General features: G+C 46.7%; 1 protein-coding gene across 1 annotated transcript in view; it reads left to right on the top strand.

Moving 5' to 3' along the window:
• The window catches only part of stk32c (serine/threonine kinase 32C), a gene marked incomplete at its 3' end in the record, with an annotated part of 58,928 nt that extends 45,807 nt beyond the window's left edge, over positions 1-13,121 (top strand). Inside the window, exons 5-12 of the mRNA XM_079758688.1 lie at positions 3,640-3,677; positions 5,000-5,089; positions 5,523-5,626; positions 6,104-6,220; positions 7,878-8,003; positions 9,140-9,268; positions 11,695-11,762; positions 12,890-13,121. Coding sequence (XP_079614814.1) covers positions 3,640-3,677; positions 5,000-5,089; positions 5,523-5,626; positions 6,104-6,220; positions 7,878-8,003; positions 9,140-9,268; positions 11,695-11,762; positions 12,890-13,121 — 904 coding nt within the window. The remainder of the gene's footprint in view (positions 1-3,639; positions 3,678-4,999; positions 5,090-5,522; positions 5,627-6,103; positions 6,221-7,877; positions 8,004-9,139; positions 9,269-11,694; positions 11,763-12,889) is intronic.
• Positions 13,122-16,386: the final 3,265 nt, after the last annotated feature.

The following is a 16,386-nucleotide window of genomic DNA, read 5'->3' on the forward strand; positions in this document are numbered from 1 at the left end:
ATAAATAAATAAAGTTGAATTGAGGGGAAAAAAAAACAAATGACAACGTGACAGGGAATGTGCTCTGGTAATGGAGCCGATGGCTTGGGTTTCTATAGCCTGGGCATGTAATTATATAAACAGTGGATATTGAAAAGGTTTAGCACGCCTCTTGGTCTGCGCCGGCGGTCTACTTATCTACCTTATTATGTTAACGATTTCAACGATTGTGAAGCTCTCTGCCTTGTTCAGCAGCATGAAAGGAAACGCAACAACGCACTACAAAAGGAGCATCGAGTAGGGACTCAATAATGCACCAGCACAAAGTGACATTCAACAAAAATATAGTCTCTGAATGTTGTGGTGAGCCTATTTCATGTTCTGATAAAACCAAAGGACCAGGTTTGACGACAGCGTCTCCAAAATGAGGCGGTGCTCACGTGAATACTTCTCTACCCGTATTGTAACACACAGACTCCGATGACTCATGGAAGACTAAGCTTATAAAGCAATCGGCTTTCCATTGGTCAGTACCCACCCTCCCGCCCCCCAGGCCCCCAGAGATGGATGACCTCCAGTGGAGCTACAAATGAGCCTTCATCAGACCTCCCCCTATCTCCTCCTCTCCCTCCTCTCCCTCCTCACTCTTCTTCCCCCCTGTGGCCAGGCCAGAGGGACGATGCCATTATTTAGTTTGCCACTAGGATGGCGCGCGCAAACACACACACACAATCAAACACAAACACTCACACTCCCACTCACACAGAGACAAACACACTCTCAGACACACAGACTCACACACACTCACTCACTCACTCACTCACTCACTCACTCACACAGAGACACACACACACAAATACACAAATAGGCATATTTGAGGTGGAGATATTAACAGCATGAACGCTCTAGTGGCTTCTGTGGGCTGATGAACGGCGATGGCAGTGTGTGTACGGGGGGCTCTCCTGGATGAGCGCTGCTTATAGGGGGCGAGGGGGAGGTACCGGTGCACAGCGTGGTGATTACGGAGTGGGTTCGCCTTTGGTCTAGAGTCGCTCCTTGGCAAGGGTGGAGGGTGGCCAGTTGTCTATTGCTGCCTTCATCACATTGAGCGCGGGTTCCGTTGGTCTAAGGGGTCAGGGTTGTGAGGCTGGAATCGCAGCGCGCAGGCATCCTTGTTTCTCCTGTTGTTGTTTTGTTTTTTTCCCGATGATTCTATGTGGTGCATCTAAAAATAGGCCTCCATCGGCCCGAGGCAAAAGCAACACCATCCATCTCCATCCAGCCGGGGCGATCGGGGATGTGGCGTCCACTGTTCTCCCTGAAAGATGCTGAGCTCGGCGCAACGTGTCAGTGTGCAGTCCAGTAAATAAGTCTGCGTGGGTCCCAGCAGACGGCATATTTAACATTGCAGATGCTCCAAAAAACAAGAACAATCCTTTGTCCTAAACCTTGCCTTGAGTTAGTGTATGGGTGGGTGGGTGTGTGTGCATTTTCTGTTGTCATCTTCATCGTGTAAACAGGTTGTCCAATTCTTGCATACAAGTAAGCGTTTGCTCGGTGGGTGATGAATGGGGTACTTGGCACATCCTGATATATATAGATTAAAAAGACGCTCTAACTGGACACTTTTTCCGGTGCTAAAACTGGTCCTTGGGTGTATATGGACATCCTCCTCTATACAATTTGGTTCTTCCCTGTGAGCTTTTGACAGAGGAATACTATACAATTATTTTGTTGCACCAACCAAGGGAAGCAGGGATCTCTGGTATCCTAGCAACAGCCAACTGCCACCATGCCCAAGGAGGTAAAATTAGTCCAATGAAGAGAGGATAGTAAGGAAGGTCCCCCAAACAACAAGAAAACCTTCCTCTCTCTCTATCTCTGTTTGTGTTTCTGATCCTGTTCTCTATACCCCTCTTCCTCATATTCTCCAGTTACTCTCTACTGCTCTCCTCTCAGCATCCTCTTCCTCTCTACTCCTCTTCCTCTAATCCTCTTCTCTCACTATCATCTTCTTCATATTCTCCAGTTGCTCTCTACTACTACTACTCTCAGCATCCTATTTCTCTCTACTCCTTAGTCTCCTCTTCCTCTCTTCTCCTCTCTTAGCATCCTCTACTCCTCTACCCTCTTCCTCTCTACTCCTCTCCTCTTAGTGTCCTATTCTCTACTCCTCTTCCTCTCTACTCCTCTCCTCTTAGTGTCCTATTCTCTACTCCTCTTCCTCTCTACTCTTCTTCCTCTACTCTTGTAAAATGATTTTCCTTGCTTTCATTTCCTCTCCTCCCCGTCTTCTCTCTTGTTTACTCTCTTCTGTCTCCCTTTCTTTTGTTCCGCATTTTCTCCTCTTCGCCTTCCTTCTTACATGTTCGTTTTTTCTCTCTCTCTCTCTCTCTCTCCCTCTTCCCCCCCTCCCTCCCTCCCTTCTCTTCCACTGTCTGATTTCCCTAAATGGAAGAGACGTCGACAGTGCAGCGGAGCGAGTGCTTCATGCAGGATGAGTTCACGACCTTAAACTCTAGGTGTATTGTTTGTTTTCCCCCTGCCACATAAAGAAACACACTCGAGAGTGCGAGGGGGTGTCGTTTGTTTACGTCAGGACACCAAGGGTTGTCGTAGGCGACGCCCAATACAATCCCCAGCCGTGGATTAGCATACATTTTCACCTCCCGCTATACCGTTCACACCCAACCTTTAAGCAGGGGCCTATTGTAAGCATCGGCAGCCGCCAAACACACACACACACACACACACACACACACACACACACACACACACACACACACACACACACACACACACACACACACACACACACACACACACACACACACAGTGACGCACCCCCGAGACTGCTGCCAGACAATGTGAGCGTTAGCTTAGTGCTGCGCCGCGGCAGCGATCACGAGCCTCCTGCAGGGGTGTCTTCACACCAGCGCGAGATCCTGCATAATTAAATAAGTTGTGCTCTGTTAATTGCCGGTGGAAGGGGGCTCGGAGAAGGTCTGCCAGTGGGAATATGGAATGAGAGACGTGTCAGTGTGTGTGTGTGTGTGTACGCACTGCATGGGTGTCCAGTGTAATTACCCTACACGGCCAAAACCCGCCAGGGTGTTCTGTGATCCGCATGATAAACCCCCGTTCTCACACACACTCTGGGAACAGCTGAGGAACTCCAAAGTTAGGACACTCACAAACACACATAAACACACACATATACGCATTGTGTGACATGGCGTCCACACATATTGTGTTTGAAACCTCTTCCAACCGACAGTTATCGCCCACTCATGCGCTCGCTGTGGAAGCAAACATTTCCAAAGAATGTTGTTGATGTTACTCTCTATCCGGGAACATAAACGATGTGATTTCAGCAAACCAAGGTAGGGATAAACATGGGATTTGTATCAGGGTCACACAATGCATTGAGCTGTCCCTCAGCCACAGTGCAACTGTCAGTTAAGCAACCAGTAGGTGCAATAATGATTTAAAGTTTCTTGATTAACACTTCATAATTTAGTTGTTTAGCTAAACAATGCAAAGATTCTGGACATGCCAAAGGTTAATTGTGACAACCTGCGGCACCATTAGCGCTTGCCTATCGATGTGTGTATTGAGTTATTGGCTAGGTGCTAAATTATTTCTGTTTGCCTCCCACAGAGATGTCAAGCCAGACAATATACTATTGGATGAACAAGGTAAGAGTGACAGTATTGTGTGTGTGTGTGTGTGTGTGTGTGCGTGTGTGTGTGTGTGTGTGCATGTGTGTGTGTATTGCTAGTGGGAAGACTTTCCAAGGGAGAACAAATCACTTTTCTTAGCCGTCGGTGTTAATGACTACTTTTTAATGATATCCGTACGTCCTTAAATCTTGTCAAATGATGTGCCTAATGTTGTGTAAATGGATTGTCTTGTCTATTCATCTGATGTCACTATCAACCACCCGTTAGGAGACTAAAGAATGAGGAGGTTCTGCTCCACTTGCACATCGCCGCAAACATTTTTTATATCTTTTGGAATCATAGAAGGAGACACTGGAACGGCCCCATCTGTTTCAGCCTCCTGTACTGATCTGTTTTCTTCCCAAACATTCTTAGATTCTGGTTTATTTTGTCTCCCTTGTCCACCTAGTCCTGCCAAGGAGATATCCATGACGAAAGTAAATGAGTGTGGCGTTAAGAGTCTGAGAGGGACACAGTATACGAGGAAGTCAAAGGAGCATATAGTATTCTGCAGCATGGCGACAAACAGGGCCGTTGAGAATGGCCACGCAGCCCACTAGTGAGTCACCAAGGCAACACGTCGTGGGCGTGTACCTGTCTTCCTTGGCCATCTTGATATAGCCCAAACAAAAAGTAAAATGGAAAGTAAAATGAGTTGGTTGAGGAGGGCAAGGGGACCATACAGCCAGTCCAAAGCCCATTAGCGATACATGTCTGTGAAACTTGTCTGTGTTCACGTGTCTGTGAAACTTAAATGGAACTTGTCTGTCTTTTCTAGGGTGACGAAACTGTCCAACCTCCAGGTCAATTGAGATGAAATGAGAATGGATGCAGGGTAGCGTACTGGATATGGAATCCAAATGTTACTCTGTTTGATCCCATTTCAGCAGCCTATCAAGACACATCCTTGAGTTTCATTCTTAACCCCTACCTGCGACTTAATGACATGTTTCTCAATAGACCCTGTTCCCAGAGGTGTCTTCGTAGACCAAACTAAGGTGTAGCTCATTAGAGTGATCATGGCTCTCTCTATGTACCAGGACACATAGTCAATTTGTGTTATCTTCACTAGCCGTGACACTCACTGTGTTTTTCCTATGGTGATGCTGCCTCATTGAAAAGGTCTCATCATTGTAAGTCGCCTTGAATAAAAGCGCGACCTGCCAAGGGACTTCAGATTCAATTTAGCCTTTTAGCTAAATTCTGGGACAGTTGCTAATGGCCCATTGTCCCTGTTGAATAAATGAATACATAAACTTGTAATGGTAATTATTTGAGGTGTTTTCTTACCCTCACAGGGCATGCACACCTGACGGACTTCAACATTGCCACCATTATAAAGGACGGGGAGAGAGCCACAGCCTTAGCCGGGACCAAGCCCTACATGGGTAATGATGCTAACAGTCCACCTCCACAAGGGACAGGGGGGGGCAGGCATGATTCAGACCATTGTTGTTGGGAGGACAACAATGGATGAACATGGTCTATGTCAGTTGCTTAAGCAACACAACTTATTGTGTATTCTTGCTCAAAGCCAATGGTTATATCACTGTATATTCTAAGATGAGAGAATGAACTAAGAACCTCAATAATAATACAATATAAATGTTATTTGTGGTAAAAAAAAAAGAAGGGTGGTGCTGAGTTGTACCTGCTGTGGGTGTCTGTGGTGGTGGATGTGTGTCTGTTGGGAATGTGTATCTGTGATGGTGGATGTGTGTGTGGTGGATGTGTGTTTCTGGTGGTGGATGTGTGTGTGTCTGGTGCTTGATGTGTGTGTGTGTGTGTGCGTGGTGGATGTGTGTGTGGGTCTCTCCTCAGCCCCTGAGATCTTCCAGTCCTTTGTGAGCGGGGGGACGGGCTACGCCTTTGAGGTGGACTGGTGGTCGCTTGGCGTGACCGTCTTCGAAGTGTTACGCAGCTGGGTACGGAATTGGTTTATTATTACACATTACACTATATCATATATTCTACAGTATGTATCATTTCCATTTTAAAGTTTGCAGACACCTTGTTTGTCGGTTACCTGGAAAGTGTGCAGTCTGTTTATTTTGTGCTATCCAACTCCTTTTGGTTCCTCTTAGTACTCAGTGGTTTGATAAATCCGGTCCTCTTTCACTGTCTGGTGATCACTTTCTCCGTCTCAATTTCCAATTTTAAGTGCTTTATTGGCATGGGTATTTTTTATATGCACTTTTATATTGCCAGAGCATATTAAAACCTAACTACAGAACGGTCAGCAAAAATCCAAAAAGCTTTCTCAAAATATAATCTCTCTCTCTCTCTCTCTCTCTCTCTCTCTCTCTCTCTCTCTCTCTCTCTCTCTCTCTCTCTCTCTCTCTCTCTCTCTCTCTCTCTCTCTCTCTCTCTCTCTCTCTCTCTCTCTCTCTCTCTCTCCGCAGAGGCCCTACGACATCCACGCCAGCAACTCAGTGGAGTCCCTGATGCAGCTCTTCAGCACGGTCAGCGTGCAGTACAACCCCGCCTGGCCCAAGGACCTGGTGGCCCTCATGAGGAAGGTCAGTCACTCCCGGCCGCTCCGCCAGACAGGTGGCGCGCTCCACTGGAGTGGGCTTCCAGTGGAGTGGAATATCAGCTATAGCACCCACTTTGGCTTAATGGCTCGCTAATGATCAGCGGCAGGCGGTGTGGGGTAGTGGCCTCTGTGGTTCGACTCCCAGTCGAGAGGTACTGGGTTTGATCCCTGTAGACGTCCTTGAGCACGACTGCTAAGCCTTGTCTACTATTCGTTGCCATGCGCCTGAATTTACTGTGAGACGCTTTGTATAAATACTAACAATTGAGATCTAAATAAAATACTCAGGAGATAGCATATGTGTGACTTTTTTTGGATGCGCCCTAGCTTAAAGGAAGACTGCTTATCTGAACGAGTAGGTGGAGTGAGCAGAGACAGACCACTCACAACAGCTAGAAGTGTGTCGCATCTCCCCCAGATTAAACACCTACGCCGCATCACACTGCAGCGACCATAATCCAAACCTGTGGCACTTGCAAGAAGACGATATCCATGATCGCCTACCAGGATGCATAAACCTCGACAATGACTTGTGTTGGGTAAAAATCCTTATTTTCCCCCAGACACCATAGAGGCTACACAGGGGGTGGATTAAAACAGGCAATGGGCTCATTCTGTATCAGTGTGGTTTGGTGCAGCGCGGCACAGCCGGAGCATAGCCCGAGCATAGCCCTAACAGCTGATACACAGCAGCATGAGTGGCCGTATTGGATGTGAGTGCATAAGTGGGCCAGAAAACGAAGTGCATAGTGGCTAGGAGTCCGAGATGGCGGCAACAAAGGAACTGAGGGAGCGAGGAGGAGGAGGAAGGGCAGAGGAAGCCCAGGGCAAGAAAATGACAGATGGGAGTCTGAGAGGATGGATGCCAAAGATGATGAAGAGAAAGGTGGAGTGAGGGAAGTCAGAGAGCAAGAGGACGAGAGGGCGACTGTGTGTGTGTGTGTGTGTGTGTGTGTGTGTGTGTGTGTGTGTGAGAGACATGAGCACTGTCGACAGACAGCATGGGTGTATTCCGCTTGACTGCTGATCAATTACGGCGTCTGGAGTCCGCTGAGACAGACCTAACGAGCCCTCCAACGCGGCCAGTCCAGCCAATCAGCCCAGTGGAAAGAATATACAGGAAGTAAACAAAACAACCATTACAAAAATGTGTTTACACGACAGCAGAGCCCATGCCCAGAGTACACAGCGTGTTTCCCTGTGTGGCGGCTGACTGAGATGCACCCGGGATGGCCACACTCATAGCAGTATACAGCCCTGCAGTAGCCATGGAACACTTTCAGCCCTCCTGTGCTGTTCATTCGTCCCGATGGGTGCTGGCAGATTGCATGATTTCTCTTCTCCTGGAGCACCTGATTGCTGTCTGATTGAACTGATTAATAGCGCCCCCTGTTGGCTTTCTCTATCTGGGGAACAGAGTATGGCGGTTTTGCTACATTGCAATCAGATTGCCGGATAATAGTAGTTTTTCACATGGGGATATATTATAGAGACATATCCCTTTTTGCCCTTTTTGTCTGGAAAAAGAAGGATGCAATGAATTAAACCGGGGTGTGTGTGTGTGTGTGTGTGTGTGTGTGTGTGTGTGTGTGTGTGTGTGTGTGTGTGTGTGTGTGTGTGCGTGTGTGTGTGTGTTGCAGCTGCTGACGGTGAACCCGGAGCACCGTTTCTCCAGCCTGTCTCTCATGCAGACGTCCCCCTACCTCGCCCACGTCAATTGGGACGCCGTCTACGAGAAGAAGATGGACGCCGGCTTCGTCCCTAATGTGAGTTGCACAAAAACACACATACATGTGCACATTCGCCCCCTCTCTCTGGCTTACACATGCACACCTGGGTGGGCACTTGAAGACCGCTCTGCCCAGCGATGGGCAGAGCGGCCTTCTTCGGCGCCGTTCTCCTGGCGCTGCTAGTTAGCAAAAAAATAAAATTTCTCCGGGGGATGTGAAGGGTTGAGTGCGTATTTGTGTGATTGACAGATGTGGTCGTTGTTGTAATTTGATTCATGAGTAATGAGTCATTTCCCCACCGTGTGTTCTACTACCTGGAGTACACAACGTCACACACAGGCTAGTTAAATACGATATTACTCACCACTAAGGGGAGAATGCACTGGTCGCTCTTACCCGGGGGGGGGGGGTGTATTTAGAATTCCGTGCAAGCATGCGTTGAGAATACCGTTGAATGATATAATTGTCTGTTGTTTACCGGCAGCTTGTTCATTGTATTTTAATGCTCTTGTGATTGCATAGCTGTACTCTTCCGGTACCTTTAAGGAGAAAGAGATAGATAAGAATTAGAAATGTTTATTACCACTAATAGCAACACTGCGAAGTTAACAGGGGTGTAAATATAGCTTATTTATGTTTGATGTGTTAGTGAGAGCCGTATTACTTATTCATTCTGTTTGTACTTGCAGAACCTCTCACACCATCAGTTCATAACTCCACCTTTGGTCGTTATAATGCTAATCAACCTCAGTTCTTGCCCAACATCAAACAGCAGATTGCCTATCCATTTCACCCTAGATTTGTTTTACAATAACAGTGTGCTATTTAATAACTAGTATTAGTACTAATAAGTGCTATAATTAGCTAACAATACGGCGTATTGGTTGAATAACAGTAAACTTATTATACTAGACCGGTAGTATTTGTTTAATAATGTATTATGATTAGAAAGGACGAGGGTGTTTTAATAAAAACGTTCCAGAGAACACTGTGTATTTCTTTAACAATAGTATTGCTATTGCATAACACTTGGCTGCCATTTGCTGGCTCTACTTAGTGTGTGTGGGTGTCTATGCCTACATTATGCACCATATTCATAATTAGCTATGATTTGTGAGAGGGAGCTAATTTATTGTGTGTGTGTGTGTGTGCGTGTGTGTGTGTGTTTCCAGAAAGGGCGTCTCCACTGCGACCCCACCTTCGAGCTGGAGGAGATGATACTTGAGTCTCGTCCGCTCCACAAGAAGAAGAAGAGGCTGGCCAAGAACCGTTCTCGTGACAACAGCAAGGACTCTCAGTCGGTGAGCAACCAACACCGCATCCCTACCCTGACCTCTGACTTCCACAGAGGGGCCCAGGGCCCAAGGGGACCAGAAACCACCCCGGAAACCAGTTGAAGAATGTATGAACAGCATAACCAGCACACAGGGTGGTGGTATTGGAAAACCAGTTGATTGTACGAAGTTTGTAGATAAAAATAAATGGCCTGGTGCTCAATGTTCCCATGTAGGAGGTCTCTCCCTGAGTGTGTGTGGTGACGGCTGGTTTAACCTGTTGCACATTGATTGCTCAATGTGCAACAGGTGTGTAGCCTCACCCAGCTCCAGAGTCCAATCAGTCTGACTCGGGCCAACTGAGGCCTCTTAAAGGCCGATTCATACCTCCGGGACCGGACCAAACGGTCCGTATCCGTATTTACCGTAGGGTGTGAATGGGCCTTTAAACCAGCCATCATCCACACACTCTCACATTTCCCATAGTATCCAGACCTTCAACAATATTGTTATCAGGCTTCATTATCACAAAATTTCCAGAGATCCATGAAATGTGGCCTTGGTCTATAGTTGAGAACCCCAGTGGTGCGATCTACAAAAATGTACGATTTTGTTGTTACAGGCTCCTGTATTTAAAAAAAATTATATATATATATATATATATAAAACAGAGAAATAGTGGAATAGTGTGGACTAGTGGCCGAATAATTGTTAAATATCACTTAGATCACGTACACAAAAACAACTGCTCTGAATCCAGAACAATCTCCTCCTTTATTACCAAGAGGCCGTAGAGTACGCGTGAGGGTCCTCCAGGAGCTAAGGGGGCCGTCATTGCTGAAGTGCTGTTGAGCATAATGTGTAGTCTCCCTTTCATTGAAAATGGGATTTCCATGAGGCTATTTCAATGGGGTCGAAATAGAAAGTTCCGGAAACACTCAAATCATTTAAAAGCCCTTTTATTCTCCTTCCTGGGAAGACGTGCTATTTTTACAGTTTCGGCTCTCTGTATTGAAATGTGTTTCTGTTTTTTTACTCCCTTACCTGATTATGTCTCTATTTCCAGTGAGTGTAATTTCTGTATGGCTTTCGTCATAACAGACGACTGTATTTCATGAGCAGAATCCAAACCGGTGATAGAAATATGCAAACCCTGCTGAACCACTATGGTAGGAGTGTTGAAATCCAGAGATTTTAAGTGCAATCAGGTATCACACTGGTTCTCATCCATTCTCAATCTGTGGTTATTATTGCATTATTGATGCGGTGGTCAGCCATATTGAGGCAATGGGAGTGAGGTTAAACTGTCCACTCTGTTACATCTATATATGACGATGTGGACGCGGATCGTCAACATGCCAGCCAATGTTGGCCACGATCCCTGGGTTGAAACACCGAAGGAACTGACTGAATCCTGCACCTTTACACTGGCTGTCTTTGAGATGGGAATGCCACAGGCTGATGAATGATTCATGCTCCTCTTCCTGTTCAGAGGGTCGGGCGCACAGTGGTCTTCCCATCCCTGATTCAGACATTGTTTGGTCAGGTGGTCCTCTCTGTGGTTCTCCCAAACGATGAACCTGCTGCTCGTGTCAGCCACTCGATAACACGTCCACCGCATTACTGGCACCTCTCCTTTAAGCGTGTCTGCGCCATGTGCGCTTGTCTCTCCCTGGCAAGGTTGGAGTATCAGATTGCATGAATGCATCATTTGTGTGTGTGTGTGTGTTTGTGTGTGTGTAATTGTGTGTGGGTGTATTTGTGTGTGTGCATCTGTGTGCTTCCGCGTGTATTTCTGTGTGTGTGTTTGTGTACACGTGTGTGTGTGTGTGTCATTGTGTGCGTGTGTGTGACTATTTGTGTGTGTGTTTGTGTGTGGTGTGTGTGTGTGTGTGTGTGTGTGTGCAACCTGCTAGTGTGTTGTTGCGTTATAACCGGGATTATTAAATGATGAAGCTCGCCGTGCCGTTGTCATGGCCCCAAGTGCTCCTTGAAAATAGGAGTTTCTATTTTAGGCTTGAGACAAATATCCTGTTACAGCACGGCATGCAAACCATTCACGACTTCTTACAACTCCAATAAGTCTCAAAGGAAAATATAAATATCACAAAGGAGGGTTTTTATTATTAGGCATCTTTCACTATTATCCAGATGTGGAGGACGGTGAATCCGGTTCTGGGCGGTTTCTTTAATGATAATTGCAGTCGTGGTGCAAACACGTGTGTCTTAGTAGTTCCTCATCATGAAGAATGAATGGCGGCCGGCATCATTTCTTTCCATTATTTCCACGATGTCTTCTATTAGGACTCCTGTGGGCGGTAATGATATTATCCATGATCGATCGGGTTTAACGTGATCATTTATTAAGTTGATGGTAATGATGATTGGTGACGATGATGATGATGATCATCAAGATAATGACGCTAATGATGCATTGTTTCTGTGATCTGCAGGAGAATGACTACTTACAGGAGTGCCTTGAGGTGGTGCAGCAAGAGTTCATGATCTTCAACCGGGAGAAGTAAGCCAATCCAGCCATGTTCAAAACCCTTTCTCCCTCTCTCGTTCTCTCTCTGCCCAGAAGGTGAGGGCTGCGGTTTGGCCTAATTCAAACCCTGGAAACAAAAGCACAAGACGCAGCACTGATGAAACTGAAAAGTTTCCAAAAAGTAAACCGTTAATGCAACAGCCCCCAAGTCGCTCTTTGGGCCAGAGCAGCGTCGCACTGCGCTCTCAACCTCACCACAACACATTTAGGGAATTATAGATGAAACAGCCAGCGGTAAGAGCTTCACAGCTGCCGCTACACTGGGTACGCTTACCTGTTCCAATTCCAACTCACCAAACAAGCACATTGAAAAGGCTGTACGGTTTTAGTTTTGCTCTAATGCAATTTTCAATTGCAGTTCCACAATAGCCTTTGAAATTAGTTTATATATATATATATATATTATATATAAGACCATAAGGATGTTATGTGAACGTCCTTGAAAGAATCTTCCTGATGTGCTCTGACAGCCTTCTCCCCTTATTGATAAAGCCATGTTAGACTAATCGATCTCTAGTGAAGGCCCTACTACATAGACCCGAATGGTGAGTATATACAGCATATGCCTCAGTTCCCAATATACAGTGAATATACTGTATGGTGACCAATCGGTCTTGCTTTATAAAGCAAGGGAAAAGGGGTTGGGTACCTTACGAGGTTGCATTTATAAGTTATTAGCTCATTTATTATTGAACAATCCCTGCTTTGCCTCCATTATGCAGCATGAAAGACAACAGCAATAGCCTATTGTCCTAAATAATAATGCAGAAAGAATTTGCATTAAAACCAGAACATGTTTACTTGTAGGTGTTACTGCATATATACGTGTGTTTGTTTCTGTGTGTGTGTGTGTGTGCGTGTGTGCCTGCGTGCGTGCGTGCGTGCGTGCGTGCGTGCGTGCCTTCATGTGTGTGTGTAATGTGAGTGTTTCTATCACTGCTAAATGCACACATATATGCATGTGGTGTGCGGTACTCCAACACCTGTTTATTTTCTGCACCTCTGTTTGAATGTGATTGTGTGTGTGTGTGTGTGTGTGTGTGTGTGTGTGTGTGTGTGTGTGTGTGTGTGCGTGTGTGTGTGTGGTTTGGCCCGGTCAGGTTGAAAAGGCCTCAGGACGAGGGGCAGTCGGAGGCTGGGGAGGGGGAGGGGGCTGAGGACGACCCCAGCGGAGATGGTGACCCGGAAGCGGAGCCTGAGGCGGTGGGCGGGGCCACTGACGACGACGACGACGACAACGACCCACCGGGCGCCGGCCCGCCCGAACCCGAGTCCTCCTCTTCCAAACGCAGCATGTGTGGCTCTGTCTGCTCGTCACCCGGAAGCTGCTAGCGGATGTCTCTCTCTCTCTCTCTCTCTCTCTCTCTCTCTCTCTCTCTCTCTCTCTCTCTCTCTCTCTCTCTCTCTCTCTCTCTCTCTCTCTCTCTCTCTCTCTCTCTCTCTCTCTCTCTCTCTCTCTCTCTCTCTCTCTCTCTCTGTGTTTCTCTTTCTCGCCCTGCCTATTGCGCTGGTGTTGCTATGCCTATAGATACTCTCACTCTCTCTCTCTCTCTCTTGCTCCTTTACACACTCACATCCCCAGTGTGTGTCGCCCGGACAAGCAACAGAGGACCACAGCAGAAGCCAAGATGACACAAACCCACACCACACCTCCCCTCCCCTCCCCACTCTCCCATATCCGTAGCATCTGAAGCCTCCCTAAAGTCTAGCTCCAACTTCTATGCAAAATAAGGTTATAGCATGACGATAGAGCATTGCTTTTTTTGTGTGTGTGTGGGGAGGGGGGGGTTTGGAGGAGGGGTGAAGGGGCGGGAAGTACAGGGGGTGCAAGACCTTCCTGCCTGACCTCTCACCATCTTCACCCTCCCGACGGGAAGTGTTTAATAATTTAGCAGAACTTCAGAAAAGTCACTCCTAGAGACTTTCTGTTCTCCTCTCTTTCTCTTGCGTACTCTCTCTCGTTCTCTCTCTCTTTCTCTCTCGCTCTCTCTCTCGTTCTCTCCGTCCCCCTCTCTGCTTTCAGTGCACTTGCCGCCGCCTCCACATGCACAGACACACGCACACGCACAGACACACACACACACTCGCACACAGCGATCCTGAAACACAAAAGCGGACGCTTTCTCTTCCCTCCTCCATTTGAACGTCCCCATCTCCTTCCCATCCTCCCCCCATCCCCCTCCCACATTTCATCACCCGACCTGAAAAGAAGCCCTTCCCTCCAGACTGCCACCGGGGAGCAGAGACCCCCCAGTGTCTTGTTTTCTCTCCGATACTTTAAGCCCCGTCTACTAGCCCCACCTAATTCCCCTCATCGCTGTGACGTTTTGGCCATCCTCTCCTTCTGTTGCACACCGCTCCCGGTGAAGCGAGAGCTACTTGATATTCTGCTGTGTGTATCTAGGTCCTGTTAATTAGCTCATTGGTCCTCTACTGTGTGTGTAACTAGAGTCCTAGAATCGTAGGGTTCATCAACCACCACACCTGCTGGAAACACGTTTGATGCTTGGTAACGTCTTAAGTAACAGTGGCCAACATGTAGTTTGATTAGAATCTCGCTCAAAATCCCCCTTTATTCCCCCTTAAGGCTCTTGGCAACCGGACGCTACATGAGAGAACGCCCATACGCTCACGGTTTTACCCGTGGAACCGATCGGGCGTGGTGTGAGGAGACGTCGGTGGGGGCAGGCTGTGCTGGGAAGTCCGTATAGCATAGCAGCGTACGCCCCGGCGCCGTGGTCATGTGTTACCGTAGTCGTGTGTTACCGTAGTCGTGTGTTATCGTTACCGTAGTGTGCGTGACGGCGGCGCAGCCATTAAGGACGACCGCCGTCCATCTCTGCCAGGAACGCCTAGGAACATGTAGCAAACCCACCTTAAAACCCTGACGCCTGACCAACATGTCTAAATAAAGATAACAGTAATATAAATGTAAAAAAAACGAATCCATTGTAAATAGCATAGGTTATTAAAGAAAAAACAAAGGACTAAGTGACCACAGTTTTATGTGGGCCCGGCGGTCACCTGACGCCCAGCCGCGTGGAAGGGAAGCAGGTGAAGGCGATCCTTCACGCCACAGCCCTCCGCTCCTCTTTCCAAGTGTGCAGGCACAACTTGTAGGCGAAATATGCCAAAGCTTTTCTACCATTTGCATAACCATTTCTATAAGGAACTCTGTCTGAATGTAGCTGTCTCCCTCTCTCTCCCTCCCTCCCTCTCTCTCTCTCTCTCTCTCTCTCTCTCTCTCTCTCTCTCTCTCTCTCTCTCTCTCTCTCTCTCTTCCTCTCTCCCCGGTGTGATGTCTAAAGCCTAGATATTCCTTCTGCAAGATAAACTACTGTATTGTTTTTACAACCCTGTTGTGAAGCTGTATGTGTTTGAAAAGTACACAGACACACGCAAGCACACACGCGCGCACAACCACACACACACACATACACGCACACACACATACACATACATATATATAACGTGTTTGAGATGGATATACCATCAGGACTCAATGATTAGATTATTAAGCCTCTTCTAAAGGATATGAAATTGAATCTTTTAATCCATGCAAACATGCCATGAAAAGATAAGTGCATTATTTACATCCCGTGGTCTTTTTGCATGTACTAAACCTGTATTAGCCTGTTTTTATCCCAAGCCTGGGTCTGAGTCGTGTCTGGCTCACCTGTGCATGCACAAGCTTTTGTTAATTGCAAGCCTTGACGCTCGGTCCAAGATTGACACAGGTGGCGCCCAATCAGAGTAAAGAAGGAGTATTACGTAAGCATCTGTACCTGTACAACCGATAGAGTTCCTGTGGCGTATGGACGGCATGATAAGTGTAGATTATATCCAGTGTCTTTTCGCATCCGAAAGGTTTTCCTAATGCCTTGTTCAAGAATGCCGGCTTTTGCCCTCTATGGATGATTTGATTTGTTTAAGAAAAATCGAAGCATTTGACCTTTTCCGCAGGTAAACCTTTCCCCTTTATCAGTTCAGGAGATATGAAACATAGAGGGTTGGTTTAGCACCAGGGCAGCGTTTGTTGTCTCTATTTAATATGCTGAATGTTCAACAGGCAGAAATAAGTGCTGTCATTTCCGATAACTTTAACAGGTGGTCGAGTCTCGCTTTAAAGACAGACCATCAGAATAAATGACAGAACCTTTGTTACTATTAAAAATTTGACTACAGAAATATGCTATCTAATATAAATAATTATTTTGATAAGTGATTTTTGTGTAGATTGTCTACTGCAGTACTGTCATCGGTGAACAATCCTAATTCGGCAATTCTTGCAAATCCTTTCAATGTTTTCTCTGTGTATTCGTATGTTGGACTTTGTCATTGTGTGCATATTAACCTGAGCTGTTGGAATATATTGTGTTAGTGTTTTGCCAAGAAAAAAAACAGCATGACTTCTATTCGAAACATTTGAATCCATTTGAACAACATACAATCCAGTGCCATGTTGAGAAAACCAACGTCATGAATGCCATTCCTTCCCTGTGTGTTCCTGTTCGACCACAAGTATTCTACACTGCAGAAACCGAATGACCTTCAAGTCAGGGCCACCAACAACCAAGCCCTTGTACAGAACCCACTC

The sequence above is a fragment of the Pollachius pollachius genome, assembly GCF_949987615.1.
Source record: "Pollachius pollachius genome assembly, chromosome: 2".
NCBI lineage: Eukaryota > Metazoa > Chordata > Actinopteri > Gadiformes > Gadidae > Pollachius > Pollachius pollachius.